The 26,216-nt window shown below is 35.4% G+C and overlaps 4 protein-coding genes across 11 annotated transcripts; 2 read left to right on the top strand and 2 right to left on the bottom strand.

The window, feature by feature from the left end:
* Positions 1-389: 389 nt before the first annotated feature.
* On the bottom strand, positions 390-4,278 carry LOC148932962 (putative late blight resistance protein homolog R1A-3). 4 transcript variants are annotated; one of them, XM_048098618.2, is made up of 2 exons: positions 1,194-4,278; positions 390-879 (listed from the first exon to the last, which is right to left on the bottom strand). In XM_048098618.2, exon 1 carries the CDS (start codon positions 4,038-4,040, stop codon positions 1,233-1,235), a length of 2,808 nt encoding a protein of 935 aa, XP_047954575.2. In that variant the 5' UTR covers positions 4,041-4,278; the 3' UTR covers positions 390-879; positions 1,194-1,232. The 4 variants fall into 4 exon arrangements, with proteins under 4 accessions (XP_047954575.2, XP_047954580.2, XP_047954581.2 ...); XM_048098623.2 differs by having other exon boundaries at positions 390-699; XM_048098624.2 differs by having other exon boundaries at positions 390-696.
* An 804-nt stretch (positions 4,279-5,082) lies between these two features.
* LOC125200830 (tRNA(His) guanylyltransferase 2-like) lies at positions 5,083-11,920 on the bottom strand. 5 transcript variants are annotated; one of them, XM_048098617.2, is made up of 27 exons: positions 11,746-11,903; positions 11,372-11,519; positions 11,169-11,303; positions 11,041-11,085; positions 10,664-10,833; positions 10,417-10,502; positions 10,270-10,311; positions 9,867-10,138; positions 9,653-9,784; positions 9,531-9,575; positions 9,284-9,453; positions 9,039-9,124; positions 8,751-8,864; positions 8,518-8,662; positions 8,136-8,229; positions 7,935-8,066; positions 7,810-7,854; positions 7,351-7,520; positions 7,120-7,205; positions 6,925-7,035; positions 6,501-6,763; positions 6,286-6,417; positions 6,163-6,207; positions 5,903-6,072; positions 5,730-5,815; positions 5,433-5,540; positions 5,083-5,358 (listed from the first exon to the last, which is right to left on the bottom strand). In XM_048098617.2, the coding sequence occupies exons 2-27, from the start codon at positions 11,473-11,475 to the stop codon at positions 5,203-5,205; spliced, it is 3,144 nt and encodes a 1,047-aa protein (XP_047954574.2). In that variant the 5' UTR covers positions 11,476-11,519; positions 11,746-11,903; the 3' UTR covers positions 5,083-5,202. The 5 variants fall into 5 exon arrangements, with proteins under 5 accessions (XP_047954574.2, XP_047954573.1, XP_088919753.1 ...); XM_048098616.2 differs by having other exon boundaries at positions 8,527-8,662; XM_089063627.1 differs by lacking the exons at positions 6,286-6,417; positions 6,501-6,763; positions 6,925-7,035; ... (1 more) ...; positions 7,351-7,520; positions 7,810-7,854 and having other exon boundaries at positions 11,746-11,904.
* A 2,132-nt stretch (positions 11,921-14,052) lies between these two features.
* Positions 14,053-14,632, top strand: LOC125200504 (putative E3 ubiquitin-protein ligase ATL44). The gene has a single exon (XM_048098141.2). It carries the CDS (start codon positions 14,078-14,080, stop codon positions 14,537-14,539), a length of 462 nt encoding a protein of 153 aa, XP_047954098.1. The 5' UTR covers positions 14,053-14,077; the 3' UTR covers positions 14,540-14,632.
* Positions 14,633-19,468: 4,836 nt separating this feature from the next.
* On the top strand, positions 19,469-19,945 carry LOC148932961 (uncharacterized). Its single transcript, XM_089064353.1, has one exon. The coding sequence runs from the start codon at positions 19,469-19,471 to the stop codon at positions 19,943-19,945; it is 477 nt and encodes a 158-aa protein (XP_088920479.1).
* The last annotated feature ends 6,271 nt before the right edge of the window (positions 19,946-26,216 follow it).

Raw genomic sequence — 26,216 nt, 5'->3', positions numbered from 1 at the left:
AATATAATTTATCAAATTTCATCACCCGAACATCGTTGGAACATATGCAATTGAGATCTCGTTGGAATCCTTATTAAATTATCTTTAATTTGATATATTTTTTGCGAAAAAATAATTTAAATTGAGAGAGTTACGTAAATTTAAAGATTTGAGATGATTTTGAAGAGAGAGAAAGTATTTAGTTATAATTACTACATATAGGAGTTGACAGTAATATCCTTTTAATTTAATTAATAATTATTTAAATTTAAAATATATTACACTTGGCATTATATTAACCACAAGATCTTCTAATCTAATGGTTGAAAATTGGTCTCAATTTTGGATTGGTAATTAGTTAGCAATTGATTACATCCCTGGAAAGCATTTTTAAATATTGGGACAAGATCTTCAGGTAAATTCTGCTTTATTGAATGAATGACTTTCAATGCACAGAATCCCTTTTTATAATAAGTAAGGACCCTAGGTTTGGTTCGACTCGATCATTCCGGGAAAGAACCAACAAGAAAACCCGAAACGGAGCTTATAATACGCTCGACTCAAATTGTTTAAAATAAAAATAGATAATAAAATACCGAAAACAAACAAGAAACATAATCCTGAAGTAGCACGGGCTTCTTTGATTGCCTCTTTGACGTCCCGGCTTCTTCCACTCGACACCAGCTCCTGTTTCATCCTCATTGTTGTCACCCGATGCTACTACCAGTATCAAATGTTTTCATACAAATCAAACATAATCCTCAACAACATACAACAAACCAATATATACTCTTTAATTACAACAAACAAATACTCTTAAATGAACATAAAAAAAACATGGTAATACAAGTGAAATGATGGGATAATGTGGCACCTTAACCCTTCTGCTGTCTTAATTGCCTGAAAACAATTGATGAATATTCAATACATGGTAAGTGATTTAAACAACAATCATAATGAGCATGTGGTTGATATCTTTGGTACTGTGTTGGGTGTCCGAGTTACAGCAACCCAAGCCGCATAAAAACGATGTAAAAGTTCTCTCGTTCATAGCCTAGCTAGTAAAAAAAGATCAACCATCAACCTAATACACACATGCTACAGCAAAATATAACAAAAACACATCAAGTATAATTCACAAGCACAAGCATTTTGTTTAAAAAAGAAATGAACTGATGTGGTCTAAGCAAATTAGATGATGTAGGAAGGCTAACCTGTTAACCAAGTTGAGAGTATAGCTATTACGTCGCATCTCAAAAGGAAAATGAGTAACGAACTGTAAAGAGCTCTGCGGGTAATAGGCTGGTGGGAACGAGAACTAAGGGATTGCACTCAACTAATTCAATTGTTGCTTGGCCCATTGATGGATCACGCCTCCAATCGATCATTAGTAATTTGTAGCAATGACTTAACCTCAGGAAGTTAAGCTTTGGGAGGCTTCCTTGTTGAGCTCTCCAGAACACCAAATCAGCGTCTTCAATTGTAAGCTTCTCAAGTTTCAAAAAGCACCCTGGTTCGATCTCCCACTCCAGACCTCTAAAGGCATACTGATTTAAGGTGAGATTTGTAAGATTTGGTAGCTGCGAACCAATGTCATTCATGTACTTCCATGGACACCCTAACCCATCCAACCGCAAAAGTGTCAGACTTGATGAGAACATTTGAAGAGGAACCATAAACTCATACTTCATCTCAGGGTTCCTTACAACATATACAAGGCTCTTCAAATTCTGGAGTTCTACAGATATATTACCTAAGGTACTAAGTGTGTTGCAATAATCAACATCATCATCGTCATCATAAGGCTTCAACTCCATGCGGATTAATATTTCCTCTAAATTAGGGATTCTTTTGAGAATTTCACTAGTGCAGCTCTTTGCACTCACACCCCAAACACCGGTAAGTTTGTCTAATGTAGCATCAGAGTTGGGAGTGGGTAGGTCTCTTCCATAGATATCAATATGTTGCAGTTCTTGCATGTCCCATATTTCCACTGGCATATATGAGTGACTACCACGCTTTTTAATATTCATATGTTGTCCAATAATCAATGATTGAAGGTGGAAAAGGTTGGATATAGAACCGGGAAGCTCATTGTTGCAAGTTAGTGCAAGGTACTTTAGACAAACTAGTTTCAGAATTTCAAGTGGAACATGGTAAAAGCGGACATTAAGAGCATCTAGTACCGAGAGTAACTTGAAATCCATAGCATGTATTGGCACTGGATATTGGTGATAAGGACCTAGGCAAAAGAGAGAACGGATCGTTGATGCACAATCACTTTTTATTGAATTATACACTTCCTGGAAAGCAAATAAAGTGTTGCAATGGGCACCCAAACGACGCTGATCTTCCACAACATCATCACAACTTTGTAAAATATGCAAAAACTTGGTCTTACTAGCTTCTTTCCTACACAAGTGCTGCCAGCAAGAATGCACGCGAAAATTGTTGCTCGAAAACCTAAATCTTAGATTTGCTCCGAATAGAATAAGATGATACGAGTCAGAAAGCTTGCCAAGGCATTCTATTGTATAATCTTTGAATGTGTTTTCTTTAGTCGGTTCAACAAACCCTTCCGCACTCATAAGATTGTAGAGCTTTATTATCTCTATATTACTATATGGAGGGAAAGCTCCTAAATAGAGAAAGAGCATTTTTAGACACTGAGGCAAGTATTCATAGCTTGGGAAAAGTACCTCAGATATTTGATCATATGCATCCTCGAAGACGGAATTATGTTGTTTTTCGGCTACCTCAGTCCAGAATTCTGGGGTCTTGTCTTCTTTAGCTAGGAGCTCTGCAATTGTGACTATCATAAGTGGAAGACCTTCACATTTTTTAGCAATCTTCTCTCCCAATTTATCTAGCTCAGTAGGAAAACCCTTCTCACCGAACACCTTCTCACCTAGTAATTTTTTACCTTCTTCATCATTCAATAAGCTTACTACTTGAAATGGAGATCCTTCATCTCCTAGCAAGCTTCGAAGTAAGACTGCATTATTCTCTCCGATAAATGATGGAGATTTTTCATTAAATCTTAGCCTACTTGTAAGCAAGATTCGGACATTTTCTTTTGGCAATCTATCCATTAGTCGCCTGTCCCATTCCCATATATCATCCATCACAATGAGACACTTCTTATCCTTGAGTCTCTCTTCCAAGACTCCAACCAATTTCTCAATGTCATCGTCATCCTCTCCTTGGCGAGTGTTGGGATCCAGTTGTGCTAGAATGCATCGTAACGTTTCGTTAGATTCACATTTTCGGCCCACTTTGACCCATGCTCGAAGCTCGAAATGTGTCTGAATGGTTGGATCATCAAATACTTTCTTTGCCAGAGTTGTCTTTCCAACCCCTGCCATCCCAATAACAGATATCCAATTAATAACCGCTACCCATCTCCATTCATCTTCTTCTGCAAGTAGATAGTCCCGGACTCGTTCAAATTCCTCGGACAATCCAACCATCTCCGAGTTGATTCCAGCAAAATCAATTCTTGAGGAAATCGGTTCGCCTTCTTCTTCAGGCATGTTCTCCAGTTCAACACCGTACTCCACCTCCATCGGTGTCAGCCTCTCGAGTAAGTAATCAGCACAGCGCTGCAGACTCTGCAGATCTAAAGAGAAAGGCAAGTGATCTCTCTCACTTATAGATGACCTTTCGATTTGCGGAAGAATCTGATCATAGAAATGGGATTCAAGTAAATCTTCGAATTCCCATACGGCCTCTTTGATACGTTCATCCAAAGCATTCACCTTCGTCCTGATCTTGCAGCAGCTCGTCTCATCCAGCTCCAGCAGAACTTTCTGTAAACGACACATGGCATCGTATACCTGTTGTAGGATGTGTGCAGAGAGTTGCTGGGGTCGAATCTTATTCTTCAGAGAAATCGCTTTACCAAAAGCAGACATCATCCCTTTGAAATATGGAGTTTTAAACACGTCGGGATACGAAGAATATGAGATTTGTGGCGAGGGAGAAACCAATGAAATGCGAGGCGATTGTAGAATACTCTGAATCGTATTCTTGAGAGAAATGGCTGCACCATAAGCCGCCATCACCCAATTGGAATATGAATTATCAAACACAGTGTTATGAACTCAATTTCCACATCAGTTGTGAGTCTTTTGGGATGAGTTCTTTTGTATCACAGAGATTTAGTGATGGTGAAGAGAGAAGAGTTAGTGGTGGAGAGAGAGGAGTTGGTAGTGAAGAGGGAGGAGGAATTGAGAATGAAAATTGTTGATGGAGGTGAAGAGGGAGGAGTTGGTAGGTGGTGGTGGTGGTGGTGGCGGGATTTTGGAAACTGTGGGTATGCTTTTTGAAATGGTGGGCTGCAATTGGCTGAGTGGAATTATTGGTCATCAATAGCATGTTACAAAAAATATTAAATAATTTTTTTTTGGTAACTAGTACACAAGTTGAAATATGTTATATGGTTCTCGACAAATTTCATTGGTCTACAAAGGCAGCGCTGATTATGGCTTGAAGCCATCAACAAGTTGGCAATAGGAAATAAATTAAGCTAGCTGAGAAATAATACTATTAAATTGAAAGAAATTAGTATATCACCGACGAATTCTCAAGAAATAATATCTCATTTTGCAATATGCTAAAGTCCACAATTTAAAGTCACATATTACACTCTAGCTACGTTGTGTTAAATGGGGACTTTAAATCATGGACAATATAAGTATTTTAGATGATACGCAACGCATTTGATGGCTAGGCAGGACGACACACAGTCACGGTGTGGCCCCGTTGCATGGTAAGGAGGAGTGTGGCGGCCACGGTCAGGACAGCACATCACGGTACGCAACTCAATCGACTTTAAAAATTTTAGTCGCTCATTTTCATTTTACAAATAATAAAATTAAATAAAAATAGGAAATTTAATAATAAAAAGAAATAAAAATATCAATATAATTGAAGGAAGGACTCTAGGCTGTGTGGAATTTTACAACTATGCACAAACGTTTTGTTTGATTTATAACTATTCTCTAGGTTGTAATTTATAAATTTAATGAAATATATTAACTAGAAAATTAAACTACTCACTAATAACATTGACAAGGCAAAAAAAAAAATATTAGCAGCAACTAAAATGAATCAAATTTCTATTTTAAGTTTTGTAATAGTTAGATTAAATTATGGTGTGTGAGCCAAAAACAAACAAGTGTAGTAAGAAGTGGAATTTCAAAATTGGCCACCAAGGAGGTTTCAAGGCGTAACATTCGAACCATTCTTACCGGTGGTCGTTCGAACAGCTTTAAAACGATCCACCTTCTCGTCTAGTATCTCAGGGTGCGCTTCCCAGAAGCCTGTCTCGTTTATGTCGCAATGTCCTACAACAACTCTGCCGCCTCCTTCGTTGTCCTACATAAACACGCGGCTACAAGTTAGCCTTGATGCCACAGATAATTAGTAATCAAATGAAGTTTCGTCCTCACTTTGTCCCAGAAAACGGACGAACCCAAACGGAACATAGGTGGCAATGTGTTGTAATAGTCGGGAACTCCAGTGAGTCTATCAAGAAGTTCATTCTTCTCCTCGGTTCGCTGCAAATTAGCAATAACAAAAACAAAGGTATGAACCAATATCTAAACTAAGAAATAGAGAAGAATGGAATGAGCATGGTCGAAACCTCATACAGACTCGAATAATCCATGTGATCATTATCAATCATCACAAGGTCATTTTATACATCCGGAAACTATAGTGATTAACGAATCTAAACGACTGACTACCTCCAAATAACTTTGTGCATCGCTCTTGCTCATTCCGGACTCCACGAGCAACCACAAGCAAGTATCGTACTGATTGTTGATGTTACCTGCAAATCGGGAGTAATGGAGATTCCATTTAATTACACAAGTCATAGAAGAAATAGGATTTTGAGGGATTGACAAACTAAGCTTACAATCAACTTGTCTCCATGCTAGATAACCTTTGACGATCTTACTGGATGGGTAGCAAACAGCACGGGCGTAAAAACATGGTAGGTGTTTCGTCTCTTTTTGAGGGAAAAACTCATTCCATCTCATCGTGTACGTTGAAGAGAAGATAGATACTATAGAAGAAACTATCTCACTGCACCGGAAATGAAGGTGTTTTAAACTACAAAAGAGGATAATCCGAACAGAGGTGTTTTAAACTACAAGATCGTAATAGAAGAAATACCTGGCACGTCTTTGATATAGCTCGGAGTCCTTATTCAATACAAAGCTGAGAAAGTACCAAATTAACTTGTCAAACACATACACACATTGTTAAAATGAGATGATGTGGAAACTGAGTAATAACCTGTACTCATCACTAACACCGTAAGCAAAAACGACATCTCTAAACTCTTCCAGTACAGCAACCGCGCATGCATTTATTAGATTGAGAGCTCGCGCATCATTTGGCTTCTCAAATTCATGAACATCGGAAAACCTACCACAATCCCCAAACAAAGTAGAGCCACTGAGTGCTATTGTTTGACCCAATTTGGAGCTCCACTTGAAGTAAGTAGTTACCTGTGGAAATGACAGCCATCAATGCGAACAACGATCCAGGTGGACAACATCAATCTGCTCTCGTATTGGAAAGATTCGATGTACTGATCAGGTCTAGTTTTGTTCAACTTTTCACAAAACTGTCCCAGCTCTTCTTTTGATAACCACTTTTTTTCCATCCAAAATCTTTTTGATGCAATATTTTTTGAGCGAACTGTTAATAATTTCGTGCAACGTGGTGTGACAGGGTTGCCATCATCTTTATCCTTCACAATATCTTCAACCTAGTCACAATATCTTCTAGTTAAACACAAATTCGAGCCATTCTGCTCATTTGAAAATCAACAAGCACAAAGCCGTAATATTAGGTAACATAGCAGCTCCAGTTCAGCATAGATCTAAAGAAACGAAGAAGGGGAAAAGAAGAAATCGAATTAGCAACTACCTCTGTCTTGAGAATGCATGTACCTTGGCGAAACATCTCCGGAATATCTTTCTTGTAGTTGATGTTAAAACACTGGTAAAGCAATTCATTTCTGTCTTGTTTAAGAGACCCCTGAAACCACATTTCCACTTCAACAGATAAATACACAATACAAACAAATTGAAAATAGCAAAATTCAAATATTCTCAAGTTTACTCTCAGTTTGTCTTGTGCATCCTTTTTACTCTTTCCACTTTTAATCAGCTGCCAGAGACAAGTATCATACAGGTTATTTGTGTCACCTGCCAAAAGGAGAATAAATTTCAATTTTCTACATAGCAAGACCCGAGCATTGTATATAGTTCAATGACAGCACTTCAACATAAACGGGTGCCATAGAAATTTATCACGTAGATTTGCACCGATGTACAAGAAAAATCAACTTACATTCATATTGCCGCCATGAAAGATATGCTTGAAGAACCTCCACAGATGCACAGCAAATAATTTGAGCCCGAAATGAATGGGCATATTTCAACTCTTTCTGAGGAAAAAGAGCCCTCCACTTGGTAACATAAGTGGATGTAAAGAAAGACACAATAACAGAGAGTATCTTGCTGCAAAGTATACTTTTAGTCAGCAATCATGATCCTGATGATCTTGTATCATGCTTCAAAACTTATTCTTTTGCATAATAAAATAGAGTAAATAAAAGTTTAAATTTTATATTCAAAGTTCGAAATTTAGTTTTCAGGGAGATCAAAGTCTACTTGGCAATATTTATACAGACTTTTTTGTAAAAACGCAACAAACATGGAATATTGCTACCTGCCAGAGTAAATGACACATCTTTTATTTAGAGATAATGATCCCATCTTTTAAAAGTAAAAATTCTTTTGAATTCACCTGCCGCGCCGCTGGTAGAACTTGGTTTCCTTTCTGAATATGAAACTACAGACAACCAATAAAAGTATCATAGACCAAACAATGGAAAGAGATTTGTTTGTATTGTAAGATATGTTGTTGATTACCTGTACTCATCACTATAACCATACGAGAATATAATGTCTGGAAACTGCTCCAAAACAGCAGTGGCACACTCATTCATTAACTCTAATGCTTTCTTATCATTTGGTTTCTCAAACTTATGCACTTCAGAAAACCTACATGATAGGACTTATTATCTTAAAGAACTGTCTACACTTGTCTACAAACTATGCTTCAGAACATACCTGCAGAAATCACGGGCATGAACATGGACGATGATGGTGTTGGGCAGCATGATCTCATGCTCCACCTCAAATGAATTCATAAAATAGGATACACCTTCATAAAGATTGGATTGTATATGATTACTCAAACTACTCACTAATAACATTGATGAGGCAAAAAAAAGATAATCCATTAACATCAGCAGCAAGTAAAATGAAACAAAGTTTCTATATTAAGTTTTGTAATAGATTAAATTAAATTATGGTGAGTGGGCCAAAAACACACATGTGCGCTAATTAATTTCTACGAAAGCTGAAATGAATCAACTCTAATCATGCATATATTAAGCAGCGGAATTTCAAAATTGGCCACCGAGGAAGTTTCATGGCGTAACATTCCAACCTTTCTTACCAGTGGTCTTTTGAACTGCTTTAAAACGATCCACCTTCTCGTCTAGTATCTGAGGGAGCGCTTCCCAGAAGCCTGTCTCGATTATGTTGCAATGTCCTACAACATCTGTCCTGCCAGTAGCACCTTGTTCGTTGTCCTACATAAACACAGGCTACAAGTTAGCCTTGATGCCACAGATAATTAGTAATCAAATGAAGTTTCTGAAACATAGAGAGAGTCTTCACTTTGTCACAGAAAACGGATGAACCCAGGCGGAACATAGGTGGCAATGTGTTGTAATAGTTGGGAACTCCATTGAGTCTATCAAGAAGTTCATTTTTCTCCAGGGTTTCAGTACCCTGCAAATTAGAAATAAGAAAAAGTAGGTATGAGCCAATATACAAAACAAGAAATAGAGAAGAATGGAATGAGCATGGTCGAAACCTCAAACAGACTTAAATAATCCATGTGATCATTATCAATCACCACAAGGTCGTTTTATACATCCTGAAACTATCTAAAGGACTGACTACCTTCAAATCTTTTTGTGCACCTCTCTTGCTCTTTCCGGACTTCACGAGCAACCAGAAGCAAGTATTGTACTGATTGTTGATATGACCTGCAAATCGGGAGTAATGATTATACCACAGATCATTTTTCTTTTTGGTATACATGGATGACTTTATAATTCTTTATACACACATTAGTAATGGAGCTTCCATTTAATTACACAAATCATAGCAGAAATAGGATTGAGGGATTGAGAAACTAAGCTTACAATCAACTTGTCTCCATGCTAGATAGTCTTTGATGATCTCACTGGATGGGTAGCAAACAGCACGGCCATCAAAATATGGTAGGTGTTTCATATCTTTTTGCGGGAAAAACTCATTCCATCTCATCGTGTATGTTGAAGAGAAGATAGATACTACAGAAGAAACTATCTCACTGCACCAGAAAAGGTATTGTAAACTACAAAGAGGATAATATGAACAGAGGCAACAAGATCGTAACTGAAGAGATACCTGGCACATCTTTGATACAGCTCGGAGTCCTTATTGAAAACAAAGCTGAGAAAGTACCAAATAACTTGTCAAACACATACACACATAGTTAAAAAGAGATGATGTGGAAACTGATTAATGACCTGTACTCATCGCTGACACCGTAAGCAAAAACGACATCTCTAAATGCTTCCACAACAGCAACTGCGCATGCATTCATAAGATTGAGAGCTTGTGCATCATTTGGCTTCTCAAATTCATGAACATCAGAAAACCTACCATAAGCCCAAAGAAAGTAGAGCCACTGAGTGCTATTGTCTGATCCAATTTGGAGCTCCACTTAAAGTAAGTAGTTACCTGTGGAAATGACAGCCATCAATGCAAACAACGATCCAGGTGGACAACATCAATCTGCTCTCGGATTGGAAAGATTTGATGTACTCAGGTCTAGTTTCGTTCAACTCTTCACAAAATTGTCCCACCTCTTCTTCCGATAAACACTTTTTTTCAATCCAAAATCTTTTTGATGCAATATTTTCTGAGTGAACTGTTAAGACTTCCCTCTTACGTTTTTTCCTACTTCTTTTGACAGTGGAGCCATTATCTTTGTACTTCTCAATATCTTTAACCTAGTCACAACAGGAGATAGTTTAACTAGTGTAAGTTCTATTAATCAAGCATCTTCTAGTTAAACACAAAAATCGAGCCATTCTGCTCATTTGAAAATCAACAAGCACAAGGCCGTAATATTAGCAACTACCTGTGTCGTGAGAGTGCATGTACCATGGTGAAACATCGATCCCTGAAACCACATTTCCACTTCAATGTACCATTTTCAAATTTCAACAGATAAATACACAATACAAACAAATTAAAAATAGAAAGATTTAAACAATCTCAAGTTTACCCTCAATGTGGCTTGTGCCTCCTCTCTACTATTTCCTCTTTCAATCAGCTCCCGAAGAGAAGTAGCATACTGGTTATTTGTGTGACCTGCCAAAAGCATATTAAATTTCAATTTTCTACATAGCAAGACCTGAGCATTGTATATAGTACAACGACAGCACTACAACATAAGCAGGTTTCATTTCCCTGACAAGATCTAGAATTTTATCACGTAGATTAGCACCGATGTACAAGCAAATTTAACTTACATTCACCTTGCCGCCATAAAAGATATGCTTGAAGAACCTCCATAGATGCACAGCAAATAACTCGAGCCCGAAATGAAGGGGCATATTTCAACTCTTTCTGAGGAAAAAGTTCCCTCCACTTGGTAACATAAGTGGATGTAAAGAAAGACACAATAACAGAGAGTATCTTGCTGCAAAGTATACTTTTAGTCAGCAATCATGATCCTGATGATCTTGATCATACTTCAAAACTCATTTGCATAATAAAACAGAATAAATCAAAGTGCACTTGGCAATCAAAGACATGAATTTATACATACTTTTTTGTAATAACACAACAAAACATGGAATAATGACACATCTTTATTTAGAGATAGTAAAAATTGTTTAAAATTCACCTGCCACGACGATTGTAGAACTCGGTTTTCTTTTTGAATATGAAACTACAAACAAGCAAATAAAAGTACTCTTATGATAGACCAAAACAATGGGAAGAGATTTGTGTGTGAGATATGTTGTTTAATACCTATACTCATCACCGTAACCATACGAGAATATAACTTCTGGAAACTGCGCCAAAACAGCATTGGCACACTCATTCATCAGCTCTAATGCTTTCTTCTCATCATTTGGTTTCTCAAACTTATGCACTTGAGAAAACCTACATGAATGGAAGGACTTACTTATTATCTCAAACTACTTGTCTACAAACTATGCTTCACAACATACCGGCCGAAATCACGGGCACGAACATGGATGATGATGGTGTTGGGCAGCATGATCCTATCCTCCACCTCAAATGACTTCACATATTTGTACTTGCTATTTGCCATTTCACTAAATTGCACACTTTCTATCGATCTAGTCTAGTTTGAGACTGCATCAATGGCAACAATCAATGAGTATAAAAACAGCTAGGATTTGAATTCTAGTAAATAAAAATTCCAGCAAATCCAGAAACAATAAAATTCTCGGTCGTTTTAGTTCGAGGTGAGATTTATCATACTTTCCTACAATTCAAGTACAGAAACAGTTAGGCTTTAACGTAGAAATTTGGATTTGATTCATACCTATAATCCAAGAGAAATAGGCTAAATGTTTACCTTGAAAATTGAGTTGGGGAGGAGATGTGGCAGTCGAAAATTGCGACAAATTATTTGAAAGATGCTATTTATATACGTGTGTTTCAGAGTGTTGAGAAAAGAGGGAAGGAAGGGAACAGAGGTGTGGGCGTCGGCTGAGTTAGTTGGCCCGAATAATTGATAAAATTGGGTTAGGGCTATAAAATCGCAACTCTAATACAAAATCGGCCTATTCAGGCTAGCTCATATTGGGTTGGCGGATTGATCGGGCTGGCCTGATAGAGTTGCTCAAATAAAGTAAAAAATTGTTGAGGCAACTTTTGTCTGTGTTTCGCAATAACTAAATCTAGTTGTATGCCAAATAATGTGAGATAGATGTGATTTGTTTCATGAAAAAGGAGATGCTACAAATAAATTAGGTTAAAAAACTATTTGTATAATATACCAACGAGATAACCTACCAAAAGAAGAAGAGATAGTTAAGGAAAATATTGGTGATTAATATGTATAATTGATAGGAGAATACATGTCTAGCAATAGAATGATCTACTGCCATAAATATTACTCTATCTCTGTTCATTAAAAATGAAAGTTTTCCTTTTTAGATGGTACCATTAAAATTTATACGTTTTCTAAAATAGAATAACACCATATCTACTTCTCTTTTACTTTATTCTTTTCTCATTAACTCATAAAACAATACTACATAAAATCTCGTGCTGAAAAGTAAATGTACTGAGAACGAAGGGAGTACTATTTTATAAAAGCCCTATATAAAGGGTACGCAGAAACAAACATTGAGCCCTATATATCTACTTTCAATATTCAATAGGTTCCGCTGATTCTTGAATTTTGATGTGATTTCACAGCTGAACAAGATGAAAGACTATCTCCAAATGTTATTGAAGATTTGTAAATGTTAGTTGATTTTATAATTAAGATTAAGAAGAGATTTGATCATTATATGTTGACCTTTTGAACATTCTGTTATAGAAATACCATGTAGTATAAATTGCTATGAGACTTGGTTCCTTTTTACAGGTTTTGCACTTGTAGTAATGTTATAAAGACTCAAATTATGCCTAACTACTTATACATCCAAAGTAGGAACTAAAAGTCACCAAACAAGTCTCATGAAAATGATGAAAAACATTTTCATCTCTATACGCCTTTGATTTATACGTATGGATCATCAAGGAAAAATTGCTAATAGACAGAATTTTTTTGAAAGTTTTTTGGCCCGAATATTTTTATGGGTTAGTTTGGAATCCGAAGGTTTAGGGTTAATGTTGAAAAATCCACAATAGGATAGCCTACACCTAAATAGCCCGACAATTTGAGTGGGTAAGTCCAATTAACATCTAGCAAACAAATACAAAAAGAAAGAAGAAAGACACAAGAAAGTGAACAACAAACAACCGAGATTAATTGGCGAAGTTAGGGGTTAACGACTTAACGGGGATCAACCGACCCGACTCTAAAGTGCCGCCAGCTTTTCATTTGTGCCTATGCCCCCACACTAACCAGGAAAAAAAATCAATATATATTGAAACGTAACGTATCTAATTAACCAAATTGCACAAACCACTTCTCTCATCCCTATTTTCTCTCTTTCTCCAACTATTATTAATTGGACACACCACGTGCTACTATTTAAAGACACATCAACGAATTGTTACTCTCTTTTCATTAGCATAGATTATAGATGCATACAAAAGTCATAAAATTAGGCCCTTTTTCTTTAGTTGGCCCATTTTACTTACTAGTCCGGAAAAGGTGTTTTTCAGTTCTATGCGGCCAATAAATTATGTAATTGACTTCAATAGTAACATACTCCTATGTAACTGGGTCAACCAAAGGAAAATCATGAATGGATTATTAGTACAGAAATTAGGGTAATTAATCTACATTAGTTTTTAGACCATTCATTAACTTTCTTCAACAAAATATCTGCCATTTATCTTTTAAAGTATACTTAATTAGTACTTCATCAATCCCATAATATATAGATGTCACACTTGATAATGATAAGATTTTAGAAAATATTGTTTTGTATGTTAAAAAGAGAGAAAATAATATATTTAAATTAATTTGAGAGAAAACTTTATTTGAAAAAATAAATGTAACATCTTTAATAGATAAAGTCTTATCGATGATTATGATGAGCATTGTTTGTATCATTTGAAGAAATATAAGTGAATAAAAAAGGCTAGCGGAAAACATATTTTACAGAAATGCCCATGAAAAATTTCAAAGTTGTCAAGACCGATGGCCCCACCCCAGACCCCAAAGTAGCTTCGCCCCTATAAATATTCCAACTTAAACCACATGAGTTATCTGTGATAGAAAAATCATGGGAGCCATAGCAAAACTACTCTCTTATCCCAACAAAATCCTCTCCACTTTCCTCTTCCAAACTCTCCCAAAACTCCTCTACCTATCTCTATTAGCCCTCTGCGTCTTCCTCAAACACTACCAAATCTTCACGAGGCGCCGCAGCTTCGCGGCGGCCGTGAAGAGGAAGCTGCCGGATCCCGGCGAGTGCAGCATCTGCCTGGTGGGCTTCGCCGAGGCCGGGGGCGAGTGCTGCGAGCTGGACGCGTGCGGCCACTCGTTCCACCGGCGCTGCGTGGAGACGTGGCTGAAGGGGTTCAAGGCGACGTGCCCACTGTGCCGGGCTGCGGTGTTTCCTGAGGCGGAGGCGGAGGAGGCCGAGGCGGAGAAGGAGGAGAGGGATTGGATTGAGAAGAAGTTTGCTTTGGCGTTGTTGAATGCGTTGGATGGTGGTGGATGTAATGTTAATGGCTATTTTTAGTTAGGGATTTTTGATTCATTATACACAATTTGAATTTTGAAAGATCTTATTGTTCAACAAAAATTTATCGTAATTTACCGAAAATTTGACGTAGATTGTTGGTATGGTGGCACGGTGGTTGATATTCGAGGTCAAAGATTTTTTGGTATTGAGTTCAGTACTACGTGGTCTTTAAATTTTTATTCATTTATTAATTGATTAAATAAAGTACTACTCCTACAGTAAAATTATTTTATCTGAGACATTTGGTATAACACATGAATTAATGAGTAACTGGTAAGTAAAAGAAAAACGATGAATGATAGTTAAAATAATTTTAGGGGATAGTAAGATCCACATTGTCTTAAGTGTTTATTAATGGTAGATTTTAGTAGTAAAACTTGTAAATAATGAGCTGGAGAGAGCTTTTCGTAAATGAAAATTAAATATTTTTATGGGATGGACAGAAAATAATAGTGTCCCTATTTTCATGTGATGCACATAAAAGAAAAATATTATTATTTTTATGGGACAGAAGAAATATTAATGATTAGTTTTTAATTTTACTCTCTTCATTCTTACTAGTACTATATGTCTATTTTATAAATTCATTTATAGTAGTAATAAATTTTATATGCAAGGACCAACTGTAGAAAAAAGTTAAACGAAAACAACAATTTTAGTTTGACACACGTTTATAAAATGTCACGACTAGTATAAAACAAAATAAATATAATAATAATAACAATAACAATAACAATAACAATAACAATAACAATAATAATATTTTATGGCGTCGCTTGTTACATGTGTCAATAGATAGGATTATCAAAATCTACGACATGTGTGGTTTGAATTCCTCGAAAACGAAACGTCACAAACGGAAATAAAACATGTTTTTAACGCAAAATGTTTTATTTATATGAATATAAACAACACTACGTCACATACTCACATCACATCTACTGTATATTAGACTCAATTCTGGGCCAATCAATTATCCGATGAACATTAGTACACTATCAAAAGTAAAAAAATTATAGATAACAAAAATAATTCGATATATATAGTGTTAAAGAAAAAATTCACTTTATTAGAGGAGGAAACTCAAAAATACAGAAGTTGAAGAATTTTTAATATGAATGATCCAATAATGAAAAACAAAATTATTTTATATATCCTCCTAAACATGTGGGCATAATTTGCAATTTCATTAATATTTTCTAGATGGATCCATTTCAAACAAAGACTTTGATTATATATGTGTGATTTTTTTTTTAAATTTCAAATAAATATATAATTAAATACTCCAATAGTATGAGATGTAGAAAATGACAAAACCAGTTCCAATAGTTCTTCTTAGTATGAAAGAAACTAGATGAAAAGTTTCGATAAATTTAAATTTAGAAGCAATTATATACAACCGATAACATGATCAACACAATTTTATTGACGGTTCTCATAATTCATAAACGGAATATTAATTAGTTGAAAGTTGAAACAGTATCATTATGTTGACTTATTGAAAAATATATGGTCTAAATCTATTCACCAATATATTGGCCGTTAGTTTTAAGTTTTACGATAAAATGGAAATTTTAAGTAATTTTGAATTTCTTAAAAAGTATGTTAAAATTTTTGAATTTCACGTAAACAAATTCGATAATATTTAGCATCATCTTCATATATATTCGGAAAGTGATATCAGTATATTAGTAATATAGTATATGTGTAATATCAGTTTTTTTTTTCAAATACAATATCAATATACACCGTAACAGTTTTCTAAGTTAGTAAATCAATGTATATAGTATCAGTTTAGTATACACCATGAGTCCATAATAGTGTATGTTAGTGTACTGATAAATCAGTGTGTGTAAGCATTATGTATGTATGATAATATCACACATAATTTCAATTTCTTTCGCACATAGCATCCGTATATGCATTGATATTTTTCTTTCGTAACTATTTTAACTTTAATAGACATTTACACCCTTTTCGCATTAACATCATACTTAATTATATATCACATTACATGTGTGTGAATAAGTGGATTATATATAGGGCGGGGGAAAAATACCGAAATACCGAAATACCGGCCTTATTGTACCGAAAAAATACCGAAAATACCGAATTTTCGGTACGGTATGATAACTTGCCGAAAGATTCTGGTAAGGTAACGGTATGAATTTTCAAATACCGCGGTTTACCGCTGCATACCGAAATTCGGTATATACCGTAAATTAAGGTATATACCGTAAACTAAGGTATATACCACAAAAATATAAATACAATTATATATAAAATATATTTTATATATTTTAAAATTATAAAATCTATTGTGAAATATAAATATAATTATGAATAAATTATATTTAACTTATTTTTAAAATTATAAAATATAAATAATATTCTAAAAACTCTAATTTTCTATTTTAATTGATGTTGAAAGTTAGGTATACCGCAAAAGTAAGGTTTACCGAATTTCGGTACGGTATACCGAAAATGAGTTACGGTATCGGTATGGAAATTCGTCATACCGAAAATAAGGTATACCGAACTTCGGTATACCGAAAACTTTGGTAAGGTAAAGGTATGACTTTTTCGCATACCGTATTTACGGTAAGGTATACGGTATGGTGATTTCGGTAAGGTATACCGTACCTACCCACCCCTAATTATATCTAATAGATATGATTGGTTCTACGGTCTTATTTTGAGAAGATTATTCAAAATAATCATCATCCTGCCAAGTAGTATATAGTACTATAAAACTTTCCCATGCATATTTATATATTTTAATTAACATCAATTTTAAATTTCATGAAACTCCCTCCGTCCTACTTTATGAGTCTCATTTGAGTTTGGCACAGGTTTTAAAAAATGTAAAGGAAAGTGAGTAAAAAGAGATAGTACTCCCTCCGTCCCACTTTAGGAGTCCCGGTTTACCATTTTTAGGTGTCCCACTTTAGGAGTCTCGGTTGGAATATTCCATAAATAGTATTAGGCCCCACATTCCACTAACATTTTCCCACTCACATTTTATTATAAAACTAATATAAAAAAGTAGGACCACATTCCATTATTTTTTTTTCACAAACTTTTCTTTACATTTTTTAAAACTCGTGCCGAACTCAACCGGGACTCCTGAAATGGGACGGAGGGAGTATAATGTAAGTCCTACTTTTATATACTCTCTCCGTCCCGGCTAAGATGACACATTTCTTAGCCGGCACGGGATTTTAGGATCTATTGGATAATGTATTTAATTGGAGAGAGAAAATGTGGGTGTAAGAATTAAAATAGAGAGAGAAAGAAAGATGAATATATAAATAGGAGTGAGAAAAAATGGTTGAAAGTATTAATTAGAGAGTGAAAGTTACCCAATAAAAAAAAGGAAATATGTCATCTTAGTTTGGGCAAACTAAAAAGGAAAGCATATCATCTTAAATGAGACGGATGAAATATTAGTTTTATAATAAATGTGAGCGGAAAAAGATTAGTGAAATATGAGACTTATTACCATTTATTGTAAGAATTCGGAACTCCTATAGTGGACAGTTTTAAAAAAAAAATTGATGTGTGAAGATTGAAATAGATTTATATAGCTGGAAAGGAATATAATCATCCACTTGCTACCATAATTATTGTAATCGTGGATACAGATTATAACTTAAGTTATATACATGTGTAACTATATACGGAGTATATTATTTAATGTGCTAATGGTACGAATGTAAATCGACAGTGAAAATCAAATGTTACCTTATTTTTAAGTCTAAGTTTACACTTGGACGTACCAACACAAATTAACGCTAAGGCCATGTTTGATTGACGGGAAAGTAGAGTTGGCAAGGAAAATGATTCCAGTGAATCCTGAGAATATGATTCCTAGTAACTTTACTTTCCTGTGTTTGGAAAATATCAAAATTTTAAATTTATATTTAATTTAAACACCGAACTAAAAATATACTTATTATTTTTTTATTTATAAAAAAGAATAATACTGTAAAATTTTTAATAAATTACTAATTATAAATAATAATAATTATATAATTATAATTATTATTACGATGCATAGTTTAAATATGGATTATCCATCATAATATATTAATATAATTATAATTATAGTTACATAGAGTATTATACTCATTTATTATAATAATAAATATAAATTATTATATTATAATTATAATATTTATGGATATTATAATTGAATAAATTTTATAAATTAAAATTGCACTATGACTTTATTGATTAATTATTAATTATAAAAATTAATTAATTATTATTTATTATACAATTTATATTATATAATTATATTTTAATTATTAATTATTAATAAATTACTATTAATTAATTTTATGAATTATTATAAAATATGGTTATAATTTTGATTATAGTTATTCATTATAGTGAAATTAAGTATGATTTATAATTTAAATTATTTTTAAAATATTGTAATTATTAATAATAATAATAATAATAATAATAATAATAATAATAATAATAATAAAACTATACTATATTGCTGAAATATGTAAGAATCCTAAAACTGGGAATAAGAATACCTAAGAAAAGTTAAGATTCAAAATCCTGGAAAGTTGTTCTAACTTTCCTTATTCTCAGATTCTGATTACTTTCCTAGTTTGATTAAAAACTGAAACAAACACAGGAATTTAAAATTTAACGAATCAGATTACTTTCTTAGACAAAATCCTGACAACCAAACATGGCCTTAGTGAAAATTAGCATAATTCGTAAAATTGTTGATTTTTAAGAACATTTAAAATTTGCGAGATATACCTGTTAGGACCGTCGACTGCACCAAATTTTAAGATGGATAAATCAAACATGCCCAATTCTTTAGTTTTAAAATTATATTTTCAACACATGCACAACTATATATACAGATCCTAAACAATTGTTTTTGTTGATAGTAGAAACATGGGAGCTATTGCAAAACTTGTGTTATATCCCAACAAAATTCTTTCAATTTTCCTCTTCACAATCATGCCTGATTTCATCCATTTAAGCATATTAGCTCTATGCATTTTCTCCAAATATTACCAAATTTTCACGACGAAACGTAGCTACGAGGCGGCCATCGTGAGCAGCCGGAGGAGGCTACGGCCTCCTCCGGCTACCAACGAGTGCAGTGTCTGCCTCTCGGAGTTAGCGGCCGAGGAGTGCTGCGAGCTGGTGGGGTGCGGCCACGCATTCCACCGGCGGTGCGTGGAGAGGTGGCTGAAGGGCTATAAGCTGACGTGCCCGCTTTGCCGGGCCACGGTGGTGCCAGAGGCGGTGGCGGCGGAGTACCGGCGCCTGCTGGCTAAGGAGGAGGATGATTTTGTTGAGAAGGAGTTTGCTCTTGCTTTGTTGAATGCTTTGAATGTTGGGAGATGTAATAATAGTTTTTTTTAGTTTGAGTTAATTTATAATTAGATTATGGATTGTGTTTTTTTTTTCCAAGAAAATGATACGTGAGGATTGAGATATATGTATTGGTCAAAAATATAATGAAATCTGGTGCGTTGAGAATATTGAAATTTCGATATATTGTACTTTAATCAAGTTATTTTGTATCCAGTTATAAATGGATTGATTTTTTCAAGAAATTGATATGTGAAGATTGGATATATGTAGGGATGGGGAAAAATATCATAACTTCATGATATCGTTGTATCGCACTTATTGTATCGAAAACATATTGAGAATATATGTATTGGTGAAAAATATACTGAAATGCTGATGCGTTGTTATAATGTAAAATATATTGAAATTTCGATACATCGTACTTTAATCAAATTATTTTGTAACCAGTTAATGGGTTGATTTTTTTTTTCAAGAAATTGATATGTGGAGATTGGATATATGTAGGTAGAGATGCCCAAGGTTTTCGGTTCCGGCGGTTAACCGCGAAACCGGAACCGCCGGTTCCGGTTCGGAACCGGAACCGTGACAATAATCTTGAACCGGAACCGTGATAATTTGAACCGCGGGCCGGTTCCGGTTCCAAATTTAATGAACCGAAACCGTCACCGAACCGCCGGTTCCGGACGGTTCCGAACCGCCGGTTAACCGGCGGTTTCACGGTTCCGGCGACGTTTTCGAGGCGGCCAGCTATCGGTAGGATGGTCGGCTTTTTCAGGCGGTTTTGCAGGCGGTTTTTTACCAAAACCGCCGGTTAACCGTGAAAACCGGCGGTTAACCGCCAAACCGGCGGTTTTCGGTTTTGGCGCGGAACACAAGGCTGACACGTTGCAGCTTCGATGGGATGTTTGAGTGCAGGTGGTCAGACGGTTTGTTGACCAAACCGGCGGTTTCGGGTGTAAAACCGGCGGTTAACCGGCGGTTCCGGCGGTTAACCGGCGGTTCCGGCGGTTTTTGACCGTTTTAATTTTTTTTTTTTTTTTTTTTTTTTAAATTCGAATTTTGAATTCAATTTCAGATTTCCCCCCAAATTTTTATCTATAAATACCCCCCTCTATCCTCACTTACATTTACCCCACTCTTGTGTTAATAAGAGTTTCTCTCTTCAATCTCCCAATTCTCTCTCTTTGTCTCCCATTTCTCATTGTGCTATTTGTGCTTTCATTTGAATTATTCAAGTGCTACTCTTATATTACGCATTGTTATACTTGATCTATAGTTCTATAAGTTGTCTTTCTCAATTGCTAAAACAAAAAAAAAATTATAAGTCCATATTTCTACTATAATTCCATAAACTATCAAGATGTCTTCATCCCGAGAAGGTCGTATTGATAAGGGAAAAGGAAAGTCCAAGAGGCCAAGTCGAAAATCCGTTATTGATGAGATTTCTCAAAGGAACATGGATATGTGGCAGGTTAATATTTATTATCTACTAATATTATTAATTATGAATTACATTACATTATTGTTCATAATGTTATTTGATACTTTCGCTACAAATATTATTTTGTAGAATCGAGAAGAGCAAGATATGGCCAATGCTATTGCTCTCTCCCGCTCTCAATCCCAAGGCGGACGTGGATATGGAGGCGATGCTTATGTTGGTAGTGGTAGTGGTGCTCCCGGTCCCGGTGCCTATTCTCAACAAATTCCAACCCCGGTGAATCTTGATGACGACGATGATGACGAGGAGGAAGAGGAAGAGGAGGAGGCGGAAGAGGAACAACAACAAGAAATGCCACCCCCACCCCCACCACCAAGGAGTCGTCGTGGTCGTGGTCGTGGTCGTGGACATCCTCCTCAGCCTCAACCTCCTAAACCAGTTGAAAGGACTTTAACCTCAGATATCATGGTCAAACATTTCAAGAAGGTACGAGATAGTACCGATCCGAACACTTTTAATGTGTATTGCAACTATTGTGAAAACGTATACACATTACGAAAGAGTGGAGGATATGGTACATTTACCCGTCACATGGAGAAAGCGCATCCGGTCGAGTTTGGTATCGCTCCAACCCAAACTCAACTCAACTTTCAACATGGAGGCGGGACCGGGAGTGGGACGGGTTCATCCCAAACATCAGGTATGTGTAGCAATACTCTTTTAAAATATGATCATAAAAATGCTCTTAATGTGATGTCTAGATTTGCTGTGATGAAACATTTTCCATTCAATGCTTTTGATAACGATGCTTTTGAGTCGAGTATGCGACAAGTTTATAATGCCGCTGCAAGAAAATTGAGTCGAACTTCTATGACTCGAGCTGTTGTTAGACAATGCATGGAAAAGAAGGTGCAATTAGGTACGTTTATTGTTAACTTGGGTCATAAAGTTTCGATTTGCTCTGATGTGTGGACTGATTGTTTTTGCAAAAATTCATATATGGGCATTACTGTGCATTTCGTTGATCATAGTTGGACTTTGAACAAACGTTTGATTGCATTTCGGGAATTTCCCGCACCACACACTGCACAAGCAATTGCTCAATTGATCATTCAAGTTTTGAATGAATTTCAATTGATCAATAAAATTTTTTCTGTTGGTTTTGATAATGCAAGTGCTAACACTGCTAGTATAGATGATCTCATCAGTGCATGTTCTCCTGTTATTGATGGCAAATATTTTCATGTGCGATGTATTGCTCATATTTTGAATTTGTGTGTTCAAGATGCGATCGATTTGTGGCAAAAGTATGTTGATCCTATTAGAACTGCTGTTAAATTGATTCATAACAAAGCTCCTATTGGTAGAGCTTGGAAGAAATATTGTCATAGCAAGCAGTGCAGGTACACCAATTTTCGTTTGGATGTTTCAACTCGTTGGAACTCGACGTACGATATGTTGGAGTCGACTTTGAACCACATTGAGTATTTATGTGATTTTTTTAGAACTTGCCCGCATGTTCCTTCTGATTTGCTTTTGATACCCTCTTGTTGGGACCACAGCATGGATTTGTTTCGATTATTCCAAGCTTTCAAAAATGCCACTGTTGAGTTATCCGGTGTTTATTATCCTACTTCTGTGCGTGTTTTGGAGCATTGCATGTATGTGGCAATTGGTTTTAAGACATGTGTGAAAAATACTCAATTCATTGAGTTGAAGGCTATTTTGTTTTATATGGTTGAAAAATGGTTGAAATATTTTGCGCGTATTCCAAATGTGTTCTTGATTGCAAAATGCTTGGATCCAAAGTGGAAGTTGCATGGTGTGCATAAAATTTTAGACATGTATTATGGTTGTTTGCACGATTTGGATTTTTCTCAACTTCGCGAAATGGGCTTGACAAGAGGAGAAAGCTTCGAACTAAATCTTCCGAATGTTGAAGAAATCAAACTAAGGTTAGATAGTGCGCTTCGTGCTCTCTTCGGGGAATATGAAATGCGATATAACACCATTCACCAGGTACGTGCTCCTCCTAGTCCTTCGACATTTGATTTTGGTGGCGGGAATTATAGCAATGTCATGATTGATCCCGATGTAGTATCACAATTGCAAGATCTATACGGTGCTACAACCAATAGGACTAGAGCTACTAGTGAGTTAGATATATATTTGGAATCGCGCTCTATTTTTCAAAATCCAGGTCCCCCTACTCAACAAATTGACGTCCTTGATTGGTGGGGAACACATGACAAAGAGTTTCCGATACTTTCGATAATGGCTAAGGAGATTTTCGCCGTTCCCGCTTCCACCGTCGCCGTGGAGCAAGCTTTTAGTGTCGGCGGTTGTGTCCTAGACGACAAAAGGAGCAATCTCTCCGCCAAAAACATGGAAGCCACTATGTTACTTGATGATTGGGCAAAGGCGGACATGAGAGCACAAGAGCCGGATTTCGACTTTCGTGTAGAGAGTGATGGTGAAGAGTTTTCCACCGATGACGAGGTCGGAAGCGAAGGCGCTCAACAATATCAATGACGGGGGGGCGGTGAACAGCGAGCACGGCCGGCCAAAAAGGTAAGCAAGGTAAGAGAACTACGTGGGCTTTGATTCCTCAATAAAATTGTGGATACGTAGGCAACTCAACTTAAATTTGAAAAGTTTAACTTTGAAAGTTTAAGTTGAGTTCAAGCCCTTTTCAATTTTTTCCTTTTTCCCCCCATTTCATGGTTTTTTTTATTTATGTTCCGACGACACTTGTAAATTATATCACATTGTTGTATTATTGTAATGTATTGACAATTGTATTATTGTAATGTATTGACAATTGTATTATTGTAATGTATTGTTGTTCGTTACAAGTTACAACTCAAATTCAATAAAATTGATATGATTTTCACCTTATTCGTCTTATTTCAATTTAAATTATCCATTGCCTTGTTCCAATTTATTGTATAAATCCAAAATTCCAAATTATATAAGCAAAAAAAAAAAAAAAAAAAAAAACCGTTGGAACCGCCAAAACCGAACCGGAACCGTGAGAACCGTACAAAAACCGGCGGTTCGGAACCGGAACCGGAACCGCCGGTTTTGGAACCGGAACCGGAACCGTCAAAAAGCCTCACGGTTCGGTTCCGGTTCCACATTTTGCGAAACCGGAACCGGCGGTTCCGAACCGGAACCGCCGGTTTACGAACCGTGGGCATCTCTATATGTAGGGATGGGAAAATATATTATAAATTCATGTATCAATGTATCGCACTTGTCGTAACGAAAACATATCGAGAATATCAAAATTTCATTGTGTACCAAAATATTGATACGATATTGGTATTAAAAATTGGTCATGCTGAAATTCATCATATCCGAACAATTTTAACGGTACGATACTTACTCACACCTACATTGTATGCAAAACGTACGGTATAACGATTTAAGTAAGAAGTGGGAGTACTTAACTAAATCCTAGGTACTTAAATATAGCTGGCAAGGAATCTGATCATCCACATGCTAATTTGTTGTAAGCATTGATCAAACGTATTACTACAATTGGAGTTGTATGCATGTGTAATTATGTGGCTAATATATTCTTATCATTGAAGCATATTATACTTAACATTCACGCGTATTAAAGCATACATGTGTAATAAAGCGCTGCACATCAATTTATGTTCAATGCCAACTTTCATTTGGTACACCTAAACACGAATGGGAGTTCTAGCTGAAGCTAGAACTTAATTTCGTAATTTAGCAAAACTTTATTCTTTTTTCTATTTTACTCTTTTTTTTCTTAAATATTTTTTTCCACTTAACCTTTGAACATTAATTTATCTTAAAATATGTGCTTAAATGAAATGCATCAACTAACATGGGACGGATAGGGTACTAATAAAAATTTCAGTCAATATGGTAGCAAAATTAAATCGACTGCATTAACACAATTTTGCCAGAATATACAATTTACACAAATTAAGTTGGTCTCCGCCTTTTAATTTACATTATTTATTTATAGTGATTATCTCAAATACTATCTCTTAATTAACTATTTGAAATCTCGTAATTAATATATGACCCAACTGTCCAGCATGTTTGTCACTAAAGTGTTTTTTTGGTCTGTCCTTGTCACATCTGGTGTATATCTTCTAGGGGTGGGAATACGGATATTGGGTATTGAGTTTACTCGTACCCAATCCGATACCCGCCGGATATTGGATATCCAATATCCAATTTTATGGGATTGGGTATGAGATTGAATATTGAAATTTAAGATAAATCGGGTATTGGGTAACCCGAATGGGTATTGGGTATTACCTGAATATCCAATTTATTATTTAAAGAATATTTTAAATTAGGTTTACCCATTTTGGGCTTCAAGAGCTGTGCTAATTTATTTACTAATTACAACTAGGGCTGGGGAAAAATACCGAAAAAATGATATATCGCTCGTATCGTATTGAAAAATATCGAAAAATTATCGAATTTTCGATATATCGTAATTTTCGATACGAAACGATATCGTATCGAAAACTTTCGATACGATAACGATATGAATTTCCTTATATCGCGATATATCGTTTTATATCGAAAATAAGATATATATCGAAAATTTTCGATATATCGATATTTTCGATATATATCGATATTATATTTTCGATATATATCGATATATATCGAAAATTTCGATATATATCGATATTTAACGATATATCGAATTTCGATACGATATATCGAAATATCGATACGATAACGATATGAAATTTTTTTATATCGAAAGTTCGATATATCGAAACTTTCGATACGATAACGATATGAAATTCTTTCATATCGATATTTTCGATACGATACACGATACAACATTTTCGATACGATATATCGTATCGACCC

The sequence above is a fragment of the Salvia hispanica genome, chromosome 2 (assembly GCF_029641045.1).
Source record: "Salvia hispanica isolate PSC_SH4W2 chromosome 2, Shi_PSC_v1, whole genome shotgun sequence".
NCBI lineage: Eukaryota > Viridiplantae > Streptophyta > Magnoliopsida > Lamiales > Lamiaceae > Salvia > Salvia hispanica.
The sequence above is the reverse complement of the archived record's forward strand: the minus strand, read 5'-3'. Positions and strand labels throughout refer to the sequence as shown.